The sequence below is a fragment of the Trichosurus vulpecula genome, chromosome 3 (genome assembly GCF_011100635.1).
Source record: "Trichosurus vulpecula isolate mTriVul1 chromosome 3, mTriVul1.pri, whole genome shotgun sequence".
Lineage (NCBI taxonomy): Eukaryota > Metazoa > Chordata > Mammalia > Diprotodontia > Phalangeridae > Trichosurus > Trichosurus vulpecula.
Genome location: NC_050575.1, coordinates 377,174,024 through 377,201,529, shown reverse-complemented (window position 1 = coordinate 377,201,529; position 27,506 = coordinate 377,174,024). Strand labels below are relative to the sequence as shown.

Sequence of the window (27,506 nt, the reverse complement as noted above, 5' to 3'; positions counted from 1 at the left end):
ACAAGGCCATTATCTCGTCCCTAAACCCACTCCCTCTTCTAGGCTTCACTATTTCTGTCAAATCCCCACTATTCTTTTGTTTTCCTAAGTTTACCACCTCAGTGTTATCTTCAACTCCAGTCTCCCTTACCCTCCATATCCAGTCAATTGCTAAATCTCCCATTCTACCTTACACCATCCCTCCCTTTCTGCATTCACCAGCCCTTCACCTTAGTTCAGGCCCTCATCATTGTTCATTCAGACTGTCACAGTGGACTCCTAACCAGTCTGCCTGCCTCAGTCTTTCCATCTTTGATGGAAAATCCATGATTTTCCCTAATGTCAAATTGACCATTTCACTTCCTTATTCATTATTAGCCAGTGTCTCCCTAGTGCCTCTAGGATAAACTATAAACTCCTCTGGCTTTTAAATACCTTCACCACTTGGCCCCATCCTATTTCTCCAGCCTTATTATACATTATGCACTCTACAATTTAGCCACGCAGGCCTTCTTTCTGTGCTTCTGTCCCACAGAGCTCTATATCCCCTATTCTGTGCCTTTGTATTGGCTGCCCCAGTACCTGTAATATATCCATCTCCTCTGCTTCAAAGGATCTTTTCCTTCCTTCAAGACTCAGATCAAGTACCACTTTCTACATGAAGCTGTTCCTGAACCCCCAACTGCTAGTTCCCTCCCTCCTTAACTTCCTTGCATTTATTCGTATTTATTCTGTATGTTTCTATCTGTACTTATTGTCTCTCCCAGTAGAGTGTAAGTTCCATTAAGAGTAGAAATCATCTCATTCTTTGTATTTTTATCCCCAGGGCCTAGCATAGTACCTGGTACACAATAGGTATTTAATAAATGCCTTTGATCAGTTCCTTTATCAACTCTGTGGGGTACGTAGTCTTTCATTTTGTAGATAGAGAAACTTGGATTCAGAGAAGCTAAGCCATTTGACCAAGGTTACTCAGCTCATGAGCAGCAGTCAGGACTCTTAGAATGTTAGAACTGGAGGGGATGATATAGATAATCTCATTTAACTCCCTGTACTTCCAGATGAGGGAAAGTGAATTGCCCAGGGTCATATCAGTAGTGAAGGACAGAGGACTTGAAACCAGGATGTCGTGACTGTCGGGCCAGTGTTCTCTCTACCCTATTGCTTCTGGGCCTACTAATAGTTAATGAGAAATATAAAAGTTGAAAGGAATTACTGTCAGAGAGCAACTTTGCATTATTAGTAGTAGTGAGATCACGACTTGGTAACACATTTCCGTTCAGATGCCAAGCCAGATAAGAAGAGTATGTTAACCATAGAATCAGCGTAACATTTGTCGTGCAGCAGGATTCTCAGCAACCAGAGTATACAGATGTTCAGAGGAGCCTGAGAGGGAACGTCTTCCTTGTTCAGGGGACAACCTTTCATAGTGTGCTGGTGGAGTGAGGTTTTATGCAGTCAGATATGATTCCCCACAAGCTCCCAGTGGTTATGTATCTCCCAAAAGGACTTAGAGAAGGCTCTGGAAAATAGACAATATACATATATTTGAAGTTTTCTAATATTATTCCTTTTTTGATCTTTTGTGCTTACAGCTGCTCTTGGGGTAGTACTAGCCAAATATCACATTGTACCAAAGCTTCTGACACTGCTACTTCATGAGAGTTTGGACTCAGGAGAAAAATTTAGCATTATTCTTACCCTTGGGCATTGCACAGAAGCTTGTGGTAAGTATGAGCCTCATTGAATGGACTTGATAGCACAGATGAGCAGGAAAGCACTTCATGTGTTTTGTGCACTGGTGAGCCTGAGCCAGCACGCAATATTGGAAAGAACCCTAGACTTGGAGTTGAGGTGGCCTGATTCAAATCTTGGCTCTTCTGCTAATACTTTATTCAAGTCATCCAACTTCTCTAAGGCTGTTTCCTCATCTGCAGAATGAAGTGATCTCTAGGGTCCCTTCTAGCCCTAGAAGGTGCTGAATTCTCATGAGAATTACTACAGATCCTCCCCAGACATAACTTCCTGATCTCTCACAGATTCGCATCCTGTCAATTTTTCTTTATTTTGATTCCCTCATTTTAGATTTGAGCTGGATATTCCACTGGAATATTGTCATTAGAAAATAAAATTGATATGACGTGTTAACATGTTTCTTACCTGCTTAACCACCTGTAAGTCAGTTAGGTTGTGCAGTGGATAGATGCTGGACCTGAAGTTAAGAAGACCTGATTTTCAATCCCATCTCAGAAATTTATTATCTGCGTGATCCTGGGCAAGTCATGTAAACCTCTGCTTCAGTTTCCTCATCTGTAAAATGGGGATAACAATAGCACCTTCTTCGTAAGATTGTTGTGAGGATTAAGCAAGATATTATTTGCAGAGTTCTTTGGAAACCTTAAAGCACAATGTAAATTACAGTTATTATTTTGTAAGGGAGGACCTACAATAGGTTTCAAGAACTTCAAATTACAATGACGTTTCCCTACAGGTCTCTAAAATTCCTTTCTTTTCCAATGATTATTCAAATTTGGGAATATACAGAAGACAAAAACCATTGATCTCAAACATGATTAAGTAGAAAACTTGAAATTGTGGGGAAAATACAATACAAGGGAAAAGTAAAGGATTAAGAAAAAAAGGTTATTTTCATCAGATAATATTTATTGAGTACTTGTTACCTATGTTGTAGGAATTTTATTTTTAAAATCTAACTTCCTCACAGTGTTAGCCACATTATTTTAACAAATATTTACTTACTGTGTGCCCAACATTGTGCTAAAAGCTGTGGGATGTAAGAATAATAGAAGATATATTCCCTGCCCTCGTTGAGTTTATAATCTAATGAGGCAGATAGGACTTGTTTAAGCAAAAAACATTTAGAGCAATGTAAGTAAGACAGCATAATGAAGTTTGAAGTTAAATTTGATTCTAAGTATTATTGGAATTCAGAGAAGAACAGGTGGGTATAGGCTCAGAGAGGAGAGGGGGCTCAAAGTGGGTATCAGTTAATCATTTTTTTCAAAGTCACTTACCCAAATTTAGAACTTTACTGAGAACAAAAGCAAGTAGTTCTTGGGTAAATCCCTTTCATAGCCACAGTTCCCTCATTTATTAAATTGGGGTGGGGGTTAAATAAAATGGTCTCTAAAGCCCTTTAAGATCCTGAGCTTCCCTTCCCAATGATTATATGATCTCTAAGTTCCATTCTAATCCTAACAATCTATCATCCTCTGTTATAAAATTCTAAAATAAATTCTTTTGAAATGATGTTTAAAAATTTTAAAAATGTCATTTTGGTTCCATAATACTCCACACTGGGTTTATTAAAACAGGTGCTCTTTAATACCTTCCAGAGCAGCGAATCATGCAGATTGTCCAGTGTGCCATTTCTGTAACACTGAAGAATTTACAAAGCACTTTACATATGCTGTCTTATTGGATCCTCACAGCAGCTATGATGTAGAAAGGACAAGCATTATTCACATTTTAATATCTTCCCAAGTGAGTTCTCACTGTGAGTTTAGAGTTGGGGTCAGAACATAGGTCTCCCAATTCTCACCTCAGCCTGTTTACGTAATACCACAATGACTGAGGACACTTTTAAGATTCTCCATATCTTTCCATCTTCTGATGGTGATACTAATTAAGAAATGCATGAAGAAAGGAAGACATGAAGAAATAATGGCACTGAAAATGACACAGATTGAATTGTGTTAGCCAAATTGAGTTGATTTTGCATGTTTAAGTCAAAATTTGGATAGTTTAGGGGTATTTTTCTCTAATAAGGGATGATTTTCATCATTAGATGACTCCTCATTAATACTTCATTGAGAGATGGAGAGAGTACCTTATATTCTCAGAAGCCGTGCCAGTGAAGCACAGGCTCTAAGCCAGTCATTCTGGAAAAGCTTAGAGTACAGAGGTGTACTGAGTGATGTTTTATTTTTTTTCACCCACAGCAAATGTTGAAGACCATTCGCTTAGTTGTAGAGGGGCTGTGACCTACATTAGTAGAGAGAGAAATCTTTGAAGCAAGCACAGCAATCTACCTAACTATATGTATATTATATATGTATCTATATGTATGTTTTTATTAGCTTAATGAACAACATTTTTGATCAGGAGAAATCATATGTGTGATCTGTTGGAAATTCTTGGAACCGCTTAAAATTCCTACAAGAAAGAATTAAAGTGTGGTTTAGATTTTTTAAGGATGAAATAATTTGTTGTCACACTTTTATATAACACCATGTATCATATTTTATAGAAGAGAATCAGCTTCATTTGTTTGAGAACAATGGTCTTCCATTAATGATCCAAGTCTTAACTGAATCACAGAATGAGGAACTAAACAAAGCTGCTACCTTTGTGCTGCACAACTGCAAAAAAATTAGTAAGTTTACTTGATTTAAAAACAGATCAAAACAAAAACAATTATTCCCAGTTTTATGTAGATTTGTTTGCATTTATATTAGTGGTAAAGAAGAAAACCCTTAAAAACCTTAAAGCTTTATATAAATCTAAGCATGGTGTGATGGAAAAAACACTGACTTTGGAGTCAGAGGACGTGAGTATGAATCAGGAATCTGCTGCTTAATGGTGTACCTTAAACAAGTCACCTTCTTTGAGACTCAATTTCCTGAAGTAGAAAATGAAGGTGTTGAACTAAGATTCCTTCCAATTCCATAGCTATGATCCTGTGAAGGTATTAGGGATGTTTACCCCAGAGAGGAGAAGATTTAGGAAGAGTCGTGGCAGCTGTAATGTGGAAAAGGGATTAAGTTTGTTCTGCTTGGACCCCCAGGACCTGGATGCATGGGTAGAGGGTGAAAAGAGGCAGATTTAGGCTAACTGTAAGGAAAAACTTAATAATTAGAGCTACCCAATTGTAAGTAGAATGGGCTATCTTGGGAATTAGTAGACTTCTCACTCTCACTAAACTTCTTCAGGTAAAAGCTGGGTAATCAACTCGTTCAGTATGTTGTAGAAAACATTCCTACGTTGGCACCAAAGTGCATTTCCCTACATTCTTGATGGATTGTGGAACATTACCCGTACAGTCAGACTAGATTGATTTATTGTTTAGCTTTGCTAATATGTTTTTCTCCTTTATTATTCTCTGTTAGAAAGTTCTCCAAGTTATGGGAGGGAGAGATAGTTATATTTGGGAATGAAGATGATATAAAAATAAAAGAGCAATTTCTTTTAAAAGAAGATACTCATGTTAACTTTGGGGTTGGATTAGATGACCTTTATAGTTCTGCTCAGCTCTGAGATCCTTTGATCCTGTGAAATACCTCCTCCTCCATGAAGTCTTTCTTGGTCCTTGCTATTGATTTTCCCCTCAAACTTCATATAACCATTTCTATAGCTATAGTGTACTTATCATGTATTGTTGTATCTTTTCAAAAAATAATTTTCTTTTTTGATAAGAACTTAATGAATATCAACAAACAAGATCATCTTAACATGGAAAGAATAAGAAAGGCGGAATTGTATATGAAATTGAATTACTATGTACAGGTTCTTTTTTCCCCACTACATAAATCTTTTTTGAATATTTTAAATGTAACATGGTAGTTCCAACACTACCCTGTTTTTGTTTCATTCTGAACTTCCTTTTGCACTCTGTTTTTTTTCCTTTTAGAAATATCACTATCATTACTCCATGCTCATTTCCAAATTTCCCCCAAGAAACAAAAATAAAAGCCTTCCCTGGTAAACAAATAAATATGGCCAGTCAAATACGATTTGGTCTCATGACTATTCTTACATATATATATATATATATATATATATATATATATATGTATATATGTATGTATATATATATGTATCTTTTTCCTACTACATTTTATCTTATCTAAGGTTTGTTATCTTCTCCTCCCAGTACCCAGCATAGTATTCTGCACATAGTAACCATATATTAAATGCTTATCGAGATCTTGGCTGAAGATAAGCTGGAAAGGTGGTAGATGAGCAACTCTTTTTTGGTTTTATTGCCTAGTTAAATCACTAACATGATAAAGCTTTGTACTAAATGATAAATTATCCACTTTTTTCTGTTTTACAAAAGCAGAGAAATTATCTCTAAACCCAGAAGAACTTTCTTCTAATGTGAATGAAGCACAAGAGTTGAAAGAATTGAAGGTGAGAGAGAGGAATGTTGAAGACTTCTGGAAGAAAGCAAAAGAAATCCTTCACAGAATAAAGCAGCTTGAAAATAAAGACGATGAGGTCAGCCTGCTTATTTTCAGAAACATAAAGCCTCTTGCAAAGATTTTTGTTAAGGTTGGAAGCAAAAATCATTTCTCAATGGGTCCATCGCAAGTGGGAGAATATGAGAATCTAAAACATGTGATCAGAATTTTTCATTTGAAAACATAGACCATGATAAAAGGAAGCTTTCAGAAGAGAAGACTAGCTGGCAATGACGGTGCAACGAATCATTTCAATTCTTTACTGTGTGTATGTGGGTGTGCATGAGTGCTTGAATACATAGGAACGGGAGTGCAAGCATGTTTGTGTGTGAGTAAATACATATGGTAGGATCATACCTTTAGTGTCAGTAGGAACCTTGGCAATGATCTGGTCAGGCTTCTGCATTCTAAACTGCCTAAGGTTACACTGTTCATGGGTAAAAGTGACAGAATTTGAACTTGGATCCTCAATCTTCATAGCTAATGCTCTCCATACCACCCATGAGACTTACTTATATACATATATATGAATGTCTGTATATAACAGATCTATCCTTCCTCTTTAGTGTTATGTGTATTTACATATAAATGTGTGTGTAGAGAGAAAGAGAGCAGATGTGCTGTGTGCATTTTCTCTGTATAACAGAGATCTCTCCTTCCTCTACTTTAGTGTTAATGTTACCAGAATCTCTTTTTATAAACGTTATTATTCTTGCTTTTGGCCAGGTTGAAGAGGGTTTGATTTACTGTTCGTTAAAGGACAGACATTCTCAGTGACTGTTCTCCAGCTCCTGGGGGAGGCACCAAGATAAATAAGACAGTCTGCAAGATATGAGGGTCCAGGCCTCTCATTTTATAGAGGTTGAGTCACTATTTAGAACAGCAAATTAACCTCCGCCCCTAATTCCTGAAAGTACTGGAAGAATGTAAAAGGTATTTTTGAAAATCCAGGCCTTGGGCCCAGCCCTGGCAGGAACCCTTTCTACAGAAGTTATGTGGAGCTGGATGCACATCCATCTGCCTTCCAGATCAGTACCTTGCGGTCCCCATAGCATCGGTGAACATCTCTAGTTGCTAAGTTCTTAGACTTAGCAAAAATCAGCTTCCCATTGTAATACAGAGTAGCTCCCATTCCTTTAGGGTTTTACGTTTTATCAAGGACAGACCCCACAGCAGCCTGTGAGATAAGGAAGGCGAGCATGGTCATCACCCTGGTGTAAGTGAGGAAACAGGCTCAGAAAGCCAAGCCAACTTGCCCTCAGTCACATGGCTAATAAGTTTTGGAGCCAGGATTGGAGCATGGTCTCAGTTCTCCAAGTATGGGGCTCTTTTCAACATACTGCTATGGGGTTTTGCCCATGACGTTAGCTAACATTTACACTTGCATCGAGACCTCTATAGAAGACAACACAAAGAAATGAAGCCTTTTCTCTCTTCATATATTTTTTTGTTTTCTATAAAATGTTTGCCTATTTTTCCCTCTCTCAATCCAAAACTGGAATGCTTCCCCTTACTTATAAAAGTGTATTTCTGTTACACATTGCAGAATTCACCTATTTCTTGTATAGACAATGTTAAGGAAAAGCAAAAAGTAGATTTTCTTGGAGTTACTTAACTTGATATTTTTCTGTTACAGGAAAAAATAGAAAGAAGAGAATTGGTTGGTGATTCTTTGCCAAGGAGCTTAAACACCCCAAATACATCAAAACCCTCTAGAGTGGATAGCATTGATAGAGGTACTAATGCAGAAAGAAACAGCCCCAAAAAGCAACGTCAGCCTCAGAGAAACGGCCCCAAAAAGCAGTGTCAGCCTCAGAGCTGTGAGCCAGGTGCTGCAGAGCGGCGTGATGCCTCCGTGGGCAAGGAGCCCCAGAACCCATCTAGGAGTGACAGGGCAAATCCAGTCAGTGCCTGTTATAAAGAGTATGGGCCGGCCAACGTTGTGAGCACCGCTAGTGCACCATCCACTGCCAGTGCCCCCAGAAGTCACAGCTCGTACAAAGGAGCAACTCGTGAGAAAAGGGCTTTGTTCTTACAAGCAAGGTACAGTATGTAAAAGGTAAACCTAAGCAAAAAGCAATGAAGCAGGCGTGTTCGATATAACACATCCCACATGCATACTGCTTCGGTGGGTCTGTGATGTCACTGGTGTTGGTATTGCCTACATCTGTGCAGATCCCAACCCACTCCCCTCTTCTCATTCTGTGACACCCTTGTCAGTGTTCTCTTGTTCATTCTCCACTGGAAGTCCCCCCAGCATGCTGGGGGCTTTCCTTTAGATCTTTTGACATTACTTGGGTACTCTGTAGTCTGTGGGCTCTCCATTTGTAATCTGCTGATCTTACCATATGACAGATTCAACCCCTTTTCTGGTCATATAACTCTTTGATTATGTATTTCATGCAGCTTTTGTTCTATTCATTGTTGTCAATATCCTATGGGGGCAGCTAGGTGGCACAGTGGATAGAGTGCTGGGCCTGGAGTCAGAAGACTCATCTTCTTGAGTTCACATCTGACCTCAGACACTTACTAGCTGTGTGACTCTGGGCAAGTCACTTAACCCTATTTGCCTCAGTTTCCCATATGTAAAATGAGGTGGGGAAAGAAATCGCAAACCACTCCAGTATCTTTGCCAAGAAAATCCCAAATGGGGTCACAAAGAGTCAGACACAGCTAAAAAATGATTGAACAAAAAATATGCTGCAGCCTATTTATATCCACCGGCTACCTCTCCTTTGCCCTTTGGGTGACTAGTAATTTTGATTCTTCAGAGAATTTATAGCCCTATAGAATCATTGGAATACTGTTGGCATTACCAAGGTCAGTTTTTATTTCAGGAAGAAGCCTGGGGTTATTGAAAGCACTGCACAATTTCCCACATTTAATCCTGCCCACACTATTTCTCTTATTAAATTCTGGGCCAGCTCATTATCCATCTTCATTGTTTGTCCTTGATCTGTTGGCTGTCTTTCCCGCCATATATCAGTGTCTCCAAAAACAGAGAGCCTTTATTCCCTTCGTTTTTCTTTTCTGGATAGTTAGGTAAAATCCTTAAATGCTTGTGGAGGCTCCACATCATTCCAGGGGTTGATGTCATCAGCACAGAGTCCTCAGCAGAAGTAGAAGTCGAGGTACTCACAGCTGTTTGTGCTGGTCCAGGTTCATGGCCTGTCCTCCTAACCCAGGTGTGGTGAGCAGGCAGGGATGGAGGCATGAAGTCAGAACCAGGGTAGCAAGGATTACTGGTAGAGAAATTTGTGGAGATTAAACAAAACAGACATTTTCTTCACTCATACTTGAGATAATGACATATGTGAGGCCTTTCCGGATTCCCACAGCAGCTGCAGCCTTCCTCCTCCCTGAATTATTTTCTATTTATTTTGCTTATCATTATACAAGTTCATGTTATCTCCCCCTGTGGAATATAAGCACCATGAGGGTAAGAACTGTCACTTTTGCCTTTGTATCCCCAGGACTTAGCAGAGTCTAGAACATGAGCATGTCCAGAGCCTTTCTTCCCTAAGTGTATAGTCCTTAGTCAGATCATTTGATTTTCCCTGTTGACTATTCTCTATTTGGCCCTGTGCTTTTTGTTTGTTTGTTTTTCTGTCTGTAGTTTTTAACCAAGAGCTACCAAGACCTCCTTGTTGCTGGTGGCTGGGATGAGGAGGTGGTTTTGTCAGCTGACGCTAAAGAATTGTTCGTGGATTTAGAGTCAGAAGGGATGTTAGAGATCAGGGTCGCATTAGTGTTAAGCCGAAGGGCTGGCATCGGCCACCAGACTGTCTGCCTCAAGATCCAGCAGTCATTCTGCTGCACCGTACTGACCTCGGGCTCCTCACATGGTCATGGTGCTGAGTCCAGAACAGTCACTACCAGTTCGCTGGCAAGGTGCATGGGAGTGTCCTCCCTGTGTTCTGAAGGTGCCACCGAACATCTTGAACTTTCTCTGATCATTTCTTTCCCTTCTTTTTTCTCATTTTAACTATATGAAAATGTTGAGGAAACAGTATTTGATTTGTTCTAGACTCCACACTTCTCATGGTGGCCAGAGCCTTCCAAACCCATCTCCTCCCCCCTCTATTTCAGCTAGTTAGTCAGTTAGTTCAATCATGATTCCTTCTGATTCCCAGTTTCCTTTAATAGCTTCCCTCACAGTTGAGGTCCCTTACTTATATAATATCATGTTTAGATTCACCTGTGTTTAGGAGAGACAGATTTTCTTTCCATAAAGGTGGGCAGTTTCTGACACTGTTTCTACTGAGTAGCACCTAAAATACCTGTTGATTGGAAATAGCTGTCATGTAGGCCTTCTGGTCCTACATATGCCATTTATTAGGCAAACACTGAGCCCAGAGTAAGAGCAACTCTGCCTGAGGGAGGAAGAAGCAGTATATAGATTGGGAGCTGAGCCCAGGTAAATCTAAAGGCCAGGCTATAGGCTACGACGAACAGGAAAAGCAGTTGTAGATGTGTCAATTCAGAGTAAAAGGAGGCAAGTCAGGAGATGCTCAAGGATTTCACTTGGGTGGGACTCAACCTGCCTTACCAAAGCTTTGGTCTTTTTGTGGCAGCTGCTTCTGTTTTTCAGCTCCACCCTCCATTGACCTGCTGATGTCATCCTGAGCTAGGTCAGCCAGACCCTCCTCTGCCCAACCATTTCCTATGTTTGAGCCTCAGTTTCCTCACCTAGGGCTGAGCTAGTTAGTCTCCTCTGCTTCCTGTTACCCTGCCATAACGTCTCTTCCCTCACTAATCCATGCTGATGCCATGTCCTGATTCTTCTGAAAATAAAGGCGGGGGCTAATAGTAGAGTTATACTTTGTGTACTTCTTTTCTCTTGTTCTCCTCCTCCTTTTATTCTTTTCCTTCCTTCCTTCCTTCCTTCCTTCCTTCCTTCCTTCCTTTCTTTCTTTCTTTCTTTCTTTCTTTCTTTCTTTCTTTCTTAACTTCCCCTTCTCATTTATCTCTGTTTCTGTTCTTTCTCCCTTCAGAATATCTTAGGTCTACTAGTGACTCCAAAAACTATATTCAAGGCTACTGAATTTACAAAATATTCCAGTCCTATCAGCCCCTGCCCCATCTACTGCTCCCCTTCTGCTTGCTAAACACTGAGCGTTCTTACTCTACTCTGTTCATAACAAGTGCTTTGACCTCATTGCTAATGTTGTGTTTTATTTTTAATACCCTAATCTCCACCTTCTTTTAGTGAACAAGCCTGTAAATGTCCAGCTCCAGTTGTCAGAAATAGAAAGCATCACTCACCAGTAGCAGGTACAATGACAAATTTTTCATTTCTTTTTTTTTTTAAGCCAAAACACTTAATTGGGTATTAAAGCTAATAAGAATACTCATGTGTCTCTGTTCCCCTCCCTCAATGATAGCCTACCACCACTGATCTGATTCCTGTCTGGTAGGAACATTCTCTTTCTACAACTTTGTCTCTATTGGAGCAGCAGGGTGTCTGTATTAGGAGAATCCCACTAAAATGTAGAGGATGGAGCACGTCAGTACACCCATGATGGGGGAGGAAAAGCCCTTTACAAATGCTAAGCCCTTTTTGTTAGTATGAATGTAGATAAATCTTGCATTTTGTAACATTTCTTTTCAGATCCACTTGTATTGTGTTCGGATATAATCAGCAAAGAAGCTTCCAATTTTCAAGGAAGTGACAGTTATCATAAAACACTGAATTTCAGGTGTTCAGGTAAATTTTTTTTAACAATTAGAGCTGCTTCATAATTAACATAGTTCTAGATTTTATAGTTCAGATCATTTCTTCCTTTCTAGCATCTTTACTCTCTTCTTATAGACTCTAAATTCCTTGAGGACAAAGACTTACATTTTATCTTTGTATTCTTGTTACCTAGTTACATTGTCTAGTTTATAGTCAGTATTTCATAGTGGTGGAACAGATTGGATTAAATTGTCCTCAGATTCTATCCCTTCCACTTTCAAATATGCACAGGTCTGTGCTATCTTTAGGGTATGAAGGAAGGAAGAAAGAGAAATTTATTGGATTCTGCTACCCCTTATTGCTTCCATTCAATCTCATACTTTCCTTTCACCATAAAATTCCTCAAATTTGTGGGCTCCACCTTCTGTCTTCTCTTCCTACTTATTCAGTCCCTAATTAATCCTCTGAAATCTATCTTCTTTCCCTACTTTTGTCTCAAAAGCTACCTCTGATATTCTTGCCAAAGCCAGTGGCCTTTTCCTAGTCCTTATCTTCCTCAACTTCTCTGTAATGGTATTGCCATTTAATCATCTCCTCCTGCTTGAAACTCACAGATTCAGAATCACAGAATTAGAAGGGATCTCAGCATTCATAGAATCCCAAGAGTGGGAAACCTGCAGCTGTGAGACCACATGTAGCCCTCTAGGTCCTCAAGTGTGGCCCTTTGAATCCAGATGTGAATCCAAATTTGTGGCCTACAGGCCTGAGGTTCCCCCACCCCTGATCTAATTCAGTCCTTACATGGAACTCTTTCCTTCCTTGGCTTTAGTGACACACTGGCTATTCTATTTGTCTCTTTTATTATAGTCCTTTATCATGTCTCTAAATAGTTACCGGTTGAGCTCATTCACTTTCACCTTTTCAACTCTAGAGAACCAGCATGCTGTCAGCTCTCAGATCTATATTGCTGATTCACTCTAGGCCTTTATTTTCTTTTTTCTACAAAGACGATTTTTATTATAAAATTGACAATCCTCAACAAGTACAAATCTCCAAAAAAACTATAAGAGCAAAACCAAAGTGTACATAAAATGGTTCTATCATTTATGTTTTGTTCAGCAAATTATATAAATTTACTTTAAAAGAGTAACATTTTTTTATTTACATGCTCTTTTTCCCTTCTTTTGGAGTATATTTGCCAGATTTTGTTCTGTTTTTTACTTAGTTGCAATCAGTATATATTATTCTTTTTATTCTGCTTTTAACTCTGCGTTACTTTACATGTTTTCCATACTTCTTTATATTCTTCATATTTTTTGCTTCTTGTGGTGCAACACTATTTCATTTTATTCATGCAGGAAAGAAGGAAGGAAATATACAATATTAGGACCCTGCTATGTGCTAGGTACAGTGCTAAGTGCTTTACAAATATTGTCTCATTTGATATATCACAGTCTTTAAAAATATTCCTCAGTTGTTGTACTGAATCTGGCTCATTTCCAATTTTTTTTTGCTAGTACCAATAATGCTACTAAAAATATTTCAATACAAATAGTTTTTCCCCTTTTATCAAGAGCATCTCTAGTGTAGATCTCCGATGCGATCACTAAGTCAGATGGTATGAATAGCTTTATAAATCTCACTATAGAATTCCAAGTAATTTTGCAAAAAGATTATGTCAGTTCACAACTCCAGCAGCACGTGCCTGTTTTCCTACAGCATTACCAACACTGAATTTGAACTTGGGACAGTTTAATCCAAATCTATTACTCTTCTGTCATTGTACCATTATCGTAAAAAGCATTGAATTTTACTATTTTTAAGAAACTACTATCTTAATAAGTATAAGGCAGTTTCTAATTATTTTGCGTTTCTGTAATTATTAAATAGCTTGGATACTTTTTCAAGTAGTTATTAATAATTTGCGTTTTTTTTCTTTTGAAAACTTCTTGTAAACTTAGGCAGGTTATTTTCCTTTTTCAGTCTTCAGCTTCTTTATGTGTAAAATGAAAGGGCTGGACTAGATGATCTCTGCAGTGTCTTTCAGCTCTGATTCTTGTCATCTTATTGTAACTATTGCTCTTCACGCTTCTTCCCCAAGTAATCAATACCACATAACCAATTCTAAACTGTTTTTCTACAATACCACCTTCATCATGATACTTGATGCTTAAGAATATTCCCATTGCCATTGCCACTCCCATTGCCTCCTGCATCAGAATTAAACTCTTCTGACTTTCAAGATCCCTTTCTTATTGTTTCTTACCCCCAACCCCATTCTAATCATTTCCTACTACTCTCAACATCACTCCCCTTCCAATAAGGCCATGCCTAATATATATTCTGCTAATTCCTACCTCTCTGGTACTCCAGAGCTTATGGTCACTATCAGATTCTTGCTGTTTGATGTGTGTTTGCTTAATCTTCCCAACTAGATTCTAGATGGCTAAAATTGTTTTATATTTATTATGCATCTCCCCACAGCATTAGGCATGTGTTAAGTGTTCAGCAAATGTTGGTTAATTATCTACAAACATAATATTATGATCATATTCAGCTTATAATAAACATAAGTACCTGATTGGACTATAGTTACCATCCTAAAGATAGTATTTTACATTCATAGATTTGTAATTAGCTATTTTATAACATCTCTGTATATCATCTTAATGTGCTTTTTTTTAGGTTGCATAGAAGTAGGAAAATCCCTGAATAGCAGAAATTTTAGCAGGCTCTTGCACTCTTGCCCATTCCAATGTGATCGCCACAAAGTCATTCTGGAAGCGGAAGATAGATATAAAAGTGACCTAAGGAAATCACTTATCTTTAACAAAAGTAATTCAGCAGCTTTTAACTGTGTTTATGATAAAATTTTTGGACTGAATTTAGCTTCTAACCTATGAAATACATTAAAGCTATGGGGGAAAAGGTTATTGAAGAAAAAACCTGTTTCTGAGCAGTCAGAGATTAAGTCCCGGGGAATAATTTTAGTCTCTTTGGATAGTTTTAAAAATTCTTAACAACTTGTCTAAAGTTTCCAATGTAAAATATAGGTCTACATTAAATATGTATTTTACATATTTTACTATATATATTTGACAAGTGATTGCTCATATGAATACTATAAAGATTCTCTAAATAATTCTTATATTTTACAGAAATACTGTTGACACCACGTAAGAAAAGAAAATTTGATAGTGAATCTTCTACACATGAAGAAAGAAATAGTTTTCAAAACAATTTCCAAAGTGAGTTCCGAATTTTTAAAAATAAAATCAAGCTTTTCTGTTTCAGTTATTTCCTTTGGGAAAGAAGAGAGCAGATGACTGATATGGAAATGTTCTCATGTGCTTTAAGTCCCTATTTCCTTGTCTATAAAATGTGGAAAGTATACTAGATAATCTCTAAGATTCCTTCTGGCTATGAACCTATGAGTGATTAATATACTTTTACATGACCAACAATTGAAGCCAGGTTTTCTGACTGTAAATCCACTGTTCTAACATTCATCAACCCTGATCTCTTTCTTTAAACATCCTCATTCTCTTTTTATCTATAGGCTCCTTCTCTTCCACTTTAACATAAGCACCACCCATCATGGCAATTAGAAAAGTGCTACAGTGAAGCATTTATTGGTTCACTGTTTTCCAGATCCAGAATTATATAATGACCACCATAATAAAGAAAAAAATGCTAACAGTAATAGCTGACAATCATAAAATGCTCTACAGCTTCCACTGTACACTGTAAAGTACAATGTTCTTTGCTCACAATAATCCTCTGATGTAGGTAGTACAAATATTATTATCCCCATGTTGCAGATAAGGAAATTGAGGCCCAGAGAACTTGTGCCTTGCTCTCAGTAACACAGCTACAAAATGGCAAGCTGGGACTAGAATCCACATCTTCTGGCACCCATTCCAGGGATCTTTCTTCTTTATATATATCTTTTACTGCTGTATACTCTTTTCCTGCAGTACTTAAATTACCGAATTACTCTAAAACTCAATTAGTGTGTTTGCATTTGAATACATTAACTCTTGTTATTACATTATATTCTTATCATTAACAGTCCTAAATTTTAACTCTGGTGAAAAATATACTTTAAAGAAAAACTTTCCACATATATTTTCCCCTTTTTTTCTGCTCTACTTGGGGCTGCTTCTTTATCTATGATTCTCTAGTTCATATCTGTTTAGTTCATTAGTAGCTAGTATTTGAAAAGATTACTTGGAGAATGTGTTAAGAAAAAAAGAACTGTGGTAAAAATCAAAATTACAATACTTTACGTTGTTTTAAAAAATGTTTTTTTATTATGAACCTGATATCGACAAGTGTGAACATTTCCCTATTCAAAGAAGAAAGGAGGATTCATGGTGTCATTGTATGTGACTCTTGCTATCCCTTAACAGTCCTCCTTTCCCCCAAATAATATGCTTCCCTTGTAAAACTAATTCCCACATTGCCCATTCTGAAAACATAGGTCTCATTCTGTACCTCTAATTCATCACCTCTCCTAAGAAGTAGGAAGCATTAGTCAGTCTTCTGGAATAGTGATTGGTCATTTCATTTATCATTGTCCTTAAATAATTCTCACATGTTTTCCTTTGTAATATAGTAGTCATTTTATAATTTATTCTCTTGGTTCTGTTCACTTATTTTTGCATCAAGTTCATATAAGTCTTCCTCCCCATTTCTGCTAAGCCTACCTCTTTCCTCATTGTTATGATTCTATAATATTCCATTACATTCATATGCCATGATTTATTTATCCATTTACCAACTGACAGACGCCAATGTGGTTCATAGTCTTTTGCCACAACAAAAATTGCTGCCATAAATATTTATGTGCATATGGGTCCTTTCCCCCTTCCTTTGATCTCTGGGTTATTTGCCTCAGAACTTTATTGCTGGGTCTAAGGGTAGGTCCAATTTAGTGAATTTTAAGGTTTAGTTCCTAATTGTTTTCTAGAATGATTACATCATTTTGTGGTTCAATTAACAGTGCATTAGTGTACCTCTCTTCCAACAATTGCTATTTTCCTCTAATCTATCCCAATCTGATGAAATTTGAGGTAAAACTTTAGAGTTGTTTTAATTTGTATATTTTTCATTATTAGTGATTTGGAGCATTATTTCATTCCGTTATTAGCTTGGCTTTCTTCTTTTAAGAGCTACCATTTCCTCTCTTTTGACTCTTTATTTGTTAGGGAATGCTTCTGCTTCTTAAATATTTGTATACATTTCCTGTGTGTCTAGAATTTCAGATCTTTATCGATTGTGGTATATGGTACATGATGTTCATCTTAACTATTTTCTGTCAGACTGCTTTCCAGTATGCCCAGTAGTTTTCAAATCAGGAATCCTCATTTTAGGAGTAATAGCCCTTGGGTTCATCAAATACTATGTTGCTATGTTTGATTCCTTCTGGGTCTTGTATGTCCAATTTGTCTAAGAAAGACTTCTTTCAGAAGGTGGGGGGATTAGTGTAACTAATGAACCCCATGTGGTGGTCATCGGGCTAGAACTAATTATCCATATTTTACACAATTGTAACTTCAGATAGTTTGAATTCAAATACATGTAACCACTTCACAGGATTCATTATTTGCACTAATTGGGACCTAGCTGTATAAGTGGATACATGTTCTTGGTTATGGTTGTGGATCGTATTTGGAATGAACTTTTCCATAAAATAGAGAAAGATGGCAGAATAGATTGGAAAGCAGATTTCAACAATGGGTTGTTTGTAATTGAATAATAAGGATTTGTGTAGAGTTACATGAGGATCTGGAGCAGAATTTATTATGATTCAAGTGAACTTTTAAAAAGCAGGAATAGCAAAGTAAAGTGAAGTAAAAATAGATATGACTAAAGAAACAAAAGGGGAAACACCATGATGCTTAAGGAGATATGAAATGAGGCAGCTAGGTGGCTCAGTGGATACAGCTCTGATTGATTATATACTTTGCAGCCAAAGGTAGAGAAGCTTCCATACAGTCAGTTATAAGAAGACCTGGAGCTGACTGTGGCTCAGATCATGAGTTTCTTATTGCAAAATTTAGACTTAAATTGAAGAAAGTAGGGAAAACCATCAGACTGTATAGGCATGACCAAAATAACATCCCTTATGAATATGAAGTGAAAATGATGAATAGATTTAAGGACTTAGATCTGGTAGACAGAGTACCCAAAGAACTGTGGAAAGAGGTTCATAATATGGTAAGGAGACAGAAATAAAAAAAAAACATTGGAAAGAAAAAGAAGAGCAAGAAAACAAAATCGTTGTTTGACGAGGTTTTAGCCGAGAAATAGCTGAGAAAAGAAGGAAGGAGAAAGGGAAAGATATACTCAAATAATGCAGAATTCCAGAGGATAGCCAGGAGGGATAAGAAGGTTTTCTTAAATAAGCAATGCAAAGAAATAGAAGAAAACAATAGAATGGGAATAGCAGGAGATCTCTTCAAATAAATTAGAGATAACTAGGGAATGTTTCATGCAAAAATTGGTGTGATAAAAGACAAAAATTGTAGGGACTTAACGGAAGTAGAAGAGATTAAGAACTGGCAAGAATATGCAGAAGAACTATACAAGAAAAATCTTAACATCACTGATAACCACTGGTCTAGTGCCCTGAATCCATCACCTCTCTGTCAGGAGGCATGTAGCATGCTTCATCATCAGCCCTCTGGAATCTTGGCTCATCATTGCATCAAAGTTATTTGTCTTTACAATGGTGTTATTGTTGTATAGATTGTTCTCCTGGTTCTGCTTACTTTACTTTGCATCACTCCAAACAGGTCTTCCCAAGTTTCTCTGAAACCATCCTTTTCAACATTTCTTATGGTACCTAGTATTCCATTACAGTCACATACTGTAATTTATTCAATAGTTCCCCAATCAATAGGCACCCACTTAGTTTATAATTCTTTGCCACCATCGAAAGAGCTGCTATAAATATTCTTGTACATATGGGTCCTTTTCAGTTTTCTTTTGTCTTTTTGGCATATAACCCTAGTAGCAGTATTGCTGGGTTAAAGGGTATGAGCAGTTTAGTTATCTTTGGGGTATAGTACCAAATTGTTTTCCAGAATAACTAGGCCAATTCACAGCCCCACCAGAAGTGCACTAATGTGCCTCTTTCCCCAAAACCCCCAGGACATCTAGTTTGAGATGTACAAACGTGTTGGTGATTAGAGACTAAAATTCATGTGACAGATTCAGACTGAATATATAGATCAGGAAATCACCTGTATAGAAATTATTGAATCTTGAGCTTGTTTCAAGGCTCTCTGCACAGTGGCTGTCTGTGTTGGTAAACAAAATGGGCTCTTAGCACTCAGTTCAACCAAGTGCCCTTGAAGAGTTTGGCCTTTGTTTCCTTGATTAGATTGAGAGTCCTTGGTGACCTCCTTGCCTCAGGGGAGGGCCTAGTTTACACATGGGTTTGAGTGGCATGTTTGGGACATCAGAGGCTTTTAGACCATGTGGGTGTAAGTTGCCTCTTTGTGACGATTCTAGGTCACATGGGTGAGTCGCATGCGTGACTCATCCTTGACCCTGAAAAAGATAAAACCAGGGGTTGGCTTTCTCTTTTTCGGAGCTCTTACCCACAGCTGTGGTGGCACAAGTGACTCTGGGCCAGCCCTTGTTATGAGCTCCTGGGCTGAACTTAGATGTTGGTAACTATGAAATGTATTTGGTCTGTCTATCGATGTTTGTAATTTGTTTTTATTTTGCTCTGAAGTTCAGGGTGCTGGCTTTTTCCCCTGAACTAAGTGAATGATGTCTGTATGCTGGATTAAAGTAAACTTGTCAACACCTTAATGTTGCTTTCCTTAGTAAAGCAGATCAAAAGAACCTGGGCTTTTGCAGCGTGCTGGTAGCGTGCTTGTTGCTGGGCTTGTGTTGGTCTTTCACCCCCACAACAGCTGTTAGCCGGATTGTTGAAACACTGTCTCCTACACTGAACTTCTTCAGATGCTCTTAATTTTTAGTCCTCTCGCTTCATTTTTTTAAAAATTTTAGTTTCTCTCTACATGTTTTATCTCTCCAATAGAACACAGTCAGTCTCCTTGAGGGTGGGGGTTCTTTTGTTTTTGTCTTTGGGTCCCCAGGAATTAGTACAGTGCTTTGCACATAGTGGACTGTTTAATAAGTGTTTATTGAATTGAATGTCTTTTACACTTCTTGCAAGTAAAGTCATCCTTGGCAATGTGCTGTAGCCTCCTTCAAACCCCTGTTCATCGCTCTGTAAGGGCCACCTGCAATTTTGACTTTGCTGAAGATCATAATGTTCTGTGACTCATTACGTGTATATCATTACTGGTAGAATATTGCTATTAAAAAGATGAATTTTTGTGTCATTGAAAGTACTATACAGTTTCTCAAATAGAATCCATCATGCTGTCTTTTTCCTTTTTTTTTTTTTTGGCAGGGCAATTGGGGTTAAGTGACTTGCCCAAGGTCACATGGCTAGTACATGTGTCAAGTGTCTGAGGCCGGATTTGAACCCAGGTCCTCCTAACTCCAGGGCCGGTGCTCTACTCACTGCACCACCTAGCTGCCCCCCTCTTTTTCCTTTTTATAGTTAACCCAATTCATTGTTCAGGATGTAAATACCAGTGGCCCATCTGACTGCTTATCACAATCTGAGCAATATGCATTCTTCATCTATATAATTTTTCTTATGAGGATTTCCAGGCTAATCTCTTTTGAGTGTCAATTCATTTCATTGAGAGGGTCTGATAGTATTCAGAGATGAAAATGGAGCATTTGGAGCAACTCCCCTGCTTTTGGGAATTAATCTTCCATTTGGACTCTGCACAGGACATACTTCATAACATTGGCAAGCCTTTGGTGAGCACATATGCCCTTGTTTTATGACTTGATTTATATTAGTAATCTATTATCTTTAAACAAAGTAATCTTCATGATTGCTTTTTATCAAGGAATCATTAAGGGCATGAAAATCAGAGTAGCTGAAGCAAGGCACTCTGAGGCAGCATGTGCCAGGCAAGTCAGACCACCAGCACCTTGACCTCTATCACTCCTCAGACCCTGATAGAGACAGCCCAGGACCCAAATAGCAGTGCTTCTAGCCTAGTGCCCCCAGCCATCATCCTGGGAAACCTCGCTTATGGAGACACAACTTGGTATCTGTTCCTGCTGATGCTGCAGCCGCAGCTCCTGAAGACCCAGAAAAGAGGGTTCTTGCCATCGCAGTCCTTGGCTCTGTCAAGTGGTTCAACATTGGAAACTAATGCCATTCTTATCAGTGAAAATGACATTAAAGAAGATGCGTTTGCCCCTATACCTACAGGCATTGAGACTTTTCCATCTGACTTGACCTGAAACCTTCCCTATGTATTGTCTTCTCTATTTGAGTGTGAGCTCCTTGAGACCAGGGACTATCTCACTTTTCTGTTTGTATCCCTGCCACTTAGTATTCTGCTTTGCACATTATAAGTGCTTAATAAATGATTCTGTTCATTCAGGGAATCTTTGTGGCACTGGGGATTTTTTTGTTTGTCTATTTGTTTTTTGGTTTAGATCTATGATTTCTTTGGAGTTAAGGGAATTCCTGATGAGGAAATCTCTGCCAGCTTTTCTTCAGCTCATCTTCTTAGAGTTTCCTGGGGCACTGAAGAGTCATGTGATTTGCCCAGGGTCATGGCTTAACACATGACCTTAACACGTGCTTGGGAGACTCCTTGTTGAAGGAGGGTTTCTAAGGCTGAGTTTTGTTCTAGTGAGTCAGTAGTTTTTTTTTTTTATAATTAACAGATAGCCTAGTGTGATTTTGTAATCTTTAGTTCATTCATTTAGTTGTTTGACTTTGAATATGCAGTCTGTTATAGGAAATCATCTTCTGAGAACCAGCCTTTTAACCTTTTTTTTTTAAAAATAACCAATTGGTGGCCTAAATACAGACCACTATTTCTGAGATGAGTCTCATCAGCTTTTTCCAGTCAGTTAAGATATAGTCAGTTTCATTTTTTTGTGTATTTGTGTTATTTGGTGCTGGGCATGTGATCATATTCAGGCATGAGGCTTTCAAATAATCTATAAACTTTTAGCTTCTTTTATTTCTTCTTCAGTGTATTTTTCAGTATTTTGGGGGGGGTCTCCTTTAGCAAGTCATTGACTTGTTTTTCATGGTTTTCTCGCATCCTTCTCATTTCTCTTCCCAATTTTTCCTCTACTTCTCTAACTTGCTTTTCCAAATCCTTTTTGAGCTCTTCCGTGGCCTGGGACCAGTTCATGTTTTTCTTGGAGGCTTTTGGTGTAGGCTCTTGCACTTTGTTGACTTCTTTAGGCTGTATGTTTTGGTCTTCTTTGTCACCAAAGAAAGAATGCAAAGTCTGAGACTGAATCTGGGCGTGTTTTCGCTGCCTGGCCATATTCCCAACCAACTAACTTGACCCTTGAGTTTTTCAGTGGGGTATGACTGCTTGTAGACTAAAGAGTTCTATGTTCCACGTATGGGGGGGATGTGCCAGCTCTGCCACACCAGCACTGCTCCTTCCCCAAGAACCCCCAACCCGGACTGAGCTTAGATCTTCAGCAGGCTGTGCACTCCTGTTCTGATCTGCCACTTAATTCCTCCCACCAGGTGGGCCTGGGGCCAGAAGCAGCAGCAGCTGTAGCTGCCCCACCTCCGCTGCCCCCGGGGCTGGAAGCCAAAAGGCGAACTCCTTCCACTCCCACAGCTTTTTCCACTAACTGTCTCCGCTGTCTTTGGTGTTTGTGGGTTGAGAAGTCTGGTAACTGCTGCAGCTCACTGATTCAGGGTGCTAGGGCACATTCTGCCCAGCTGCTGGTCTGGTTGGTCCGCGCTGCTCACACTGGGCTCTGCTCCGCTCTGCTCCCAGCTCCCAGCTTCCAGCTCCCAGCTCCCAGCTCTGTGTGGGATAGACCTCACCCAGAGACCATCCAGGCTGTCCTGGGCTGGAGCCCTGCTTTCCTCTGCTGTTTTGTGGGTTCTGCAGTTCTAGAATTGGTTCAGAGCCATTTTTTATAGGTTTTTGGAGGGACTCAGCAGGGAGTTCACGCTGGTCCCTGCTTTCCAGCCACCATCTTGGCTCCGACCCCCAGCTTCTTTTATTTCTTAATCTTGAGTCAGATTTTCCAACATATTTCTTTACATCCTCCCTGAGGCCCACCTGCATATTTTAGTTCAGTACTAAGGTATATTTTGACTTAGTTTGAAAGATCTCAGGTCCTTTATACAATTTCTCTATTTATTCATCTTCTGTAATAGATGTCAGCCTATAGCCTGCAATTAATTATTTTAGTAAAAATGTTATTCCTGGATCAAAGGGTATGTATAGTTTTATAGCCCTTTGAGATCAGTTCCAAATTGCTCTCGTGAATGGTCTACTACTGTACTCCATGCCCCCTCCAACATTTGTGATTTCCCTTTTCTGTCATATCATCTAATACGATAGGTGTGAGATGGTACCTCAGAGTTGTTTAATTTGCATTTCTCTAATCAGTAGTGATTTAGAGCATTTTTTCATATGACTATAGATAGCTTTGATTCCTTCTTCTGAAAATGGCTTGGTCATATCCTCTGACAATTCAGGAATTGGAAAATGACTCATGTTTTTATAGATTGGACTTAGTTATCTATATATTTGAGAAATGAAGCCTTTATTAAAGAAACTTGCTACAAAATTTTTTTCCTGGGTTTCTTGTTTTCCTTCTAATCTTGACTGCATTAGACTTGTTGGTGCAAAAACTATTTAGTTTAATGTAATCAGAATTATCCAGTTTACTTTCCATAATGGTCTCTATCTCTTGTTTTTTCATAAATTCTTCCCTTATCCATAGAGCTGACAGGTGAGCTATCCCATGCTTCTCTAATTTGCTTATGATATTATCCTTTATATCTAAATCATGTTCCCATTTTGACTTTATCTTTGTATCTTGTGTGAGATATTGGTCTATATCTAACTGCTTTCTAATTTTCCAGGCAATTTTTGCCATATAGTGAGTTCTAGTCCCCAAAGCTTGGATCTTTGCCCAATTCTAATTTTTAAGGAATAATTTTCTTCATTGAGCCTTTATACCTTTTTCCATTTGGCCAGTTATGCTTTATAAGGAATTCTTTTCTTAAGTGAATTTTTGTGCCTCTTTTACCATTAGGCCAGTTCTGGGTTTTAGGGTATTATTTCCTTCAGTATGTTTTGTGTCTCTTTAATTCAAATTGTTAATTCTCTTTTCCTAATTTTCTTGCATCACTCTCATTTCTGCTCAGGGCTCCCCCTCACCACCACCACCCCCACACATTTTTCCTCTACCATTCATCACTTACTTTAACTTTTCCAGGAATTCTTGTTGGGCTTGGGCCCAGTTATCATTTTTCCTTGAGGCTTTGTTTGTTGCTGTTCTCATATTGTTGTCTTCTTCTGAGTTTGTCTTGTTCCCTGTCACCGTGGTAGCTTTTTGTAGTCAAATTCTTTTTGTTGTTGTTATTTGCTCATTTTTCCACTATATTTCTTGACACTGAAGTTTATGTTAAGTTTGGGCCCTACTTACAAACTGTGGGTGTGGAGGCATTGTCCCAAGCTTCAAGACTTTTTTGTATTGCTGCTTTCAGAGCTAGTTCTGGGGGGTCTGCAATTTTTTGGTGTTTCCACGGTGATGTGACCCAGGGAAAGGTATGAGCATTCCTCTTCTGGTTTGCACTCTGGTCTTTACCCAGGAAGGGCCCCTGCTCCCCTGCAGTCACCAGTTCTACAGCTGCCTTCTGCCTTGGAACTGTGATCAGGGTCCTTGCTTCCTTGTGAAAGACCACAAGTGTTCTTCTCCTCCCTGGAATTGTGACCTAGAACCACACATGGGCAAGAGAGTTACCAGTTATCACCAGCTACATCCAGTACCAGCAAGGGGTCCCCTATAATCTCTTTCTGACCAATTCTCTATCTCCCTTACCATCTCTGGACTGAGAGCTCCTGAAACTGCTGCTGCTGTCACAGCCCACCTCCAAGGCCCACTGCTGGTGTTACTGTTGTGCTCTGAGCCAACTCCTACCCTGGTGTCACAGACCTCCTAAGTTGTCTTGGCCTAAAAAAATGCCTCACCCTGACCATTTGTTGGTCCTGCCACTCCAAAATTCACTTTGAAGTGTTGTTTTTTTGGTAGGGCAATTGGGGTTAAGTGACTTGCCCAAGGTCACACAGCTAGTACATGTGTCAAGTGTCTGAGGCCGCATTTGAACTCAGGTCCTCCTGACTTCAGGGCCGGTGCTGTACTCACTGCGCCACCTATCTGCCCTGAAGTATTGTTTTAAAATTGTTTGGAGGGGCATGTTGGAACAGTTCAGCTGAGTGGCTGCCTCTCCTCCGCCATCTTGCATTTATTTCCTTAATATTGGCTGTTTTGCCTTTTACTTCCCATGAAGACTGCAGGGGAGATGACTTAGCATCCTAGGCTTCTTGTTGTCTTTGTGGTCACAATGAAACCGTGTAGAAGTAGCTCTTTTACTTACCTTTTGTTGGAGAACTTGTGAGCCATCCTTCCATGTGCCTAGAACTTCTTTATGTCTTAGTTGTATTTACAGTGAAAATGTATTCTATCAACTCTTCTATCATTGAATAAAGATCTCATTTATAGTGCCAAAAGTGGACCAGTTAATATTTGTAATAATTTGTATGATTGTTAACAATGGTCTTACTTTTCTCTCATTTCTGTCCTTAATGAAAGCAAAAAAGAGCCACAGTAACATTTAAAAATTTTTGCATGTTTCATGGGTCATCAGCTTGTAACTGGAGCCATAGCCAAGTCTTTGTAGTTTGGTAGGATTCACCAGAGATTGCTGTCATCTAGCATAGCCTTCTGTAACCCAGCATGATTTCTGTGTGAATGAAACGCATTGTAGAGTAGTGAAAAGGATTCTGAACTTAGAGTCAGGAAGATCTGGGTTCAAATCCAACCTTTAACATAACTAATGGTGCAGCCAAGGGCAAGTTATTTAACCTCTATGAGCCTGTTTTCTCATCTATAAAATGGGGCTGATATTACCTGTAGTATCTACCTCATGGGGCTGTTATTAATTGTTCACTTGAACTGATCAAGATTTTGAAAATAATTTAACATTTGAGTGACATATTTTTACATGATGATTAGTGTGGCAACTTTCAGCCATTTTAGTTTATATTAAGTGCCTACGATGTACATGGTGCTATGCCGGGTGTTATAGATTTTTCTGATCTCCAAGTCATTAACTAAGAGTATGTTAGAGTAATAATTCTTTCAGACCTTAGAGTACGAAGAGTACCAGGTTGCTTTTCAGGAAATGATTTTGTATGTTGGGGGTGAATCTTGCTCATTAAGTGTTAGTCATAAATTCTATAAACTGTATAAAAGACTGACAAATGTAATTCTAATTGATTACAGAGAAATGAAGATTTTTTAGAAATTTGTCTGAAGAAGTAAGATATCTTTTGTGTGGAATAAAGAAGATGGGAAATCACTGAAATACAATTTTGTGGTCTTATTCAATTTCTAAAGGTTGGACAGCTGTAGATATTGCTTGTGCCTGCACTGTTTCTATTGTGGCCCTGTTAGTAGAATTTAAACACTTTTTACTCCCAAATAAATGAAATTAAAATTTGAAAGTCTTAAGTGCTTACTAGATAAAGTGTTTATGCCGCTGCCTAAACATATAACTAGTCTAGGTTTCCAGCTTCTTTAATCATTTCCAGTTCTCTCAGTCTTAATTTGTATCTGCTGCTTCATTCTTCAAAACAGTGCATTTATTTTGTTTAGCCCCAGATGAAGAATATGTACCAGTGGGCAGAAATAATGTAGATACAGAATGGAGGCAGCTACATGGCTTAGTGGTTAGAGTGATGGACCTGGAGTCAGGAAGACCTGAATTCAAATCCAGCCTCAGACACAACCTGTGTGACTCTGGACAAGTCACTTAACTTCTGTTTGCCTTACTGCACTAGAGAAGGAAATGGCAAACCATTCCAGTATCTTTGCTAAGAAAACCCATGGACAGTATGTTCCACAGAGTCACAGAGAGTTGGACACAACTGAATGACTGAACAACAGCAACATATTACAGAATACTATCTATACTGTCAGATTTGGTGGACTTATTGCCTGGTTTTGCTGATCTACTGAGGCCCTGGTTCTACAGTCACATGCACTAGGTTCAGTAAAAGAGATTAATAGAGCCTCTTCAAGAAAAAAAATACTCTTCATAAAGTAGATACCAGGTGGAGACAGCTTAAATAGGAATTTTTTTTTCTCTACCACAAAAGGAATGCTTAAAACACAAAAGAATCATAAATGCACATTAACAAATACTTCAAATATGTCCCAGGAATCCATCACTTCTGTCATACACTTCTGGAAGATAGATTCCCAGGAAACTAGTGAGACTGAATAGCTATTTCACATTCACTTCCAATATGTACCATCAACACAACTTTCAAGGTCTCGGTTTTCTGGCCGGCAAGCCATGGCTTGGGCTTTCTTAACACTTACAGCTGGAGTATTCTCCTAGAAGTGGTCATTGCTCCCAGCAACCTGTTGCAAAAAATTATCTGCTTGTCAGTTAGCTCCCAACACATCAAAATCATGACATGACTATAAATGAGCACCTCTTGGGATCACTGTATGATCACTAG

At 38.6% G+C, this 27,506-nt stretch overlaps 1 protein-coding gene across 3 annotated transcripts in view; it reads left to right on the top strand.

Moving 5' to 3' along the window:
- Window positions 1–26,488, top strand: part of TERB1 (telomere repeat binding bouquet formation protein 1) — a 52,350-nt gene extending 25,862 nt beyond the window's left edge. The window contains exons 10-18 of one of the 3 annotated variants that reach the window (XM_036748105.1): window positions 1,575–1,706; window positions 4,250–4,375; window positions 6,059–6,219; window positions 7,819–8,225; window positions 11,392–11,456; window positions 11,794–11,889; window positions 14,545–14,694; window positions 15,018–15,107; window positions 26,263–26,488. In XM_036748105.1, the coding sequence (XP_036604000.1) occupies window positions 1,575–1,706; window positions 4,250–4,375; window positions 6,059–6,219; window positions 7,819–8,225; window positions 11,392–11,456; window positions 11,794–11,889; window positions 14,545–14,694; window positions 15,018–15,107; window positions 26,263–26,270 (1,235 nt within the window). In that variant the 3' untranslated portion in view covers window positions 26,271–26,488. The remainder of the gene's footprint in view (window positions 1–1,574; window positions 1,707–4,249; window positions 4,376–6,058; window positions 6,220–7,818; window positions 8,226–11,391; window positions 11,457–11,793; window positions 11,890–14,544; window positions 14,695–15,017; window positions 15,108–26,262) is intronic. The other 2 variants (XM_036748107.1, XM_036748106.1) reach the window with 2 other exon arrangements.
- The last annotated feature ends 1,018 nt before the right edge of the window (window positions 26,489–27,506 follow it).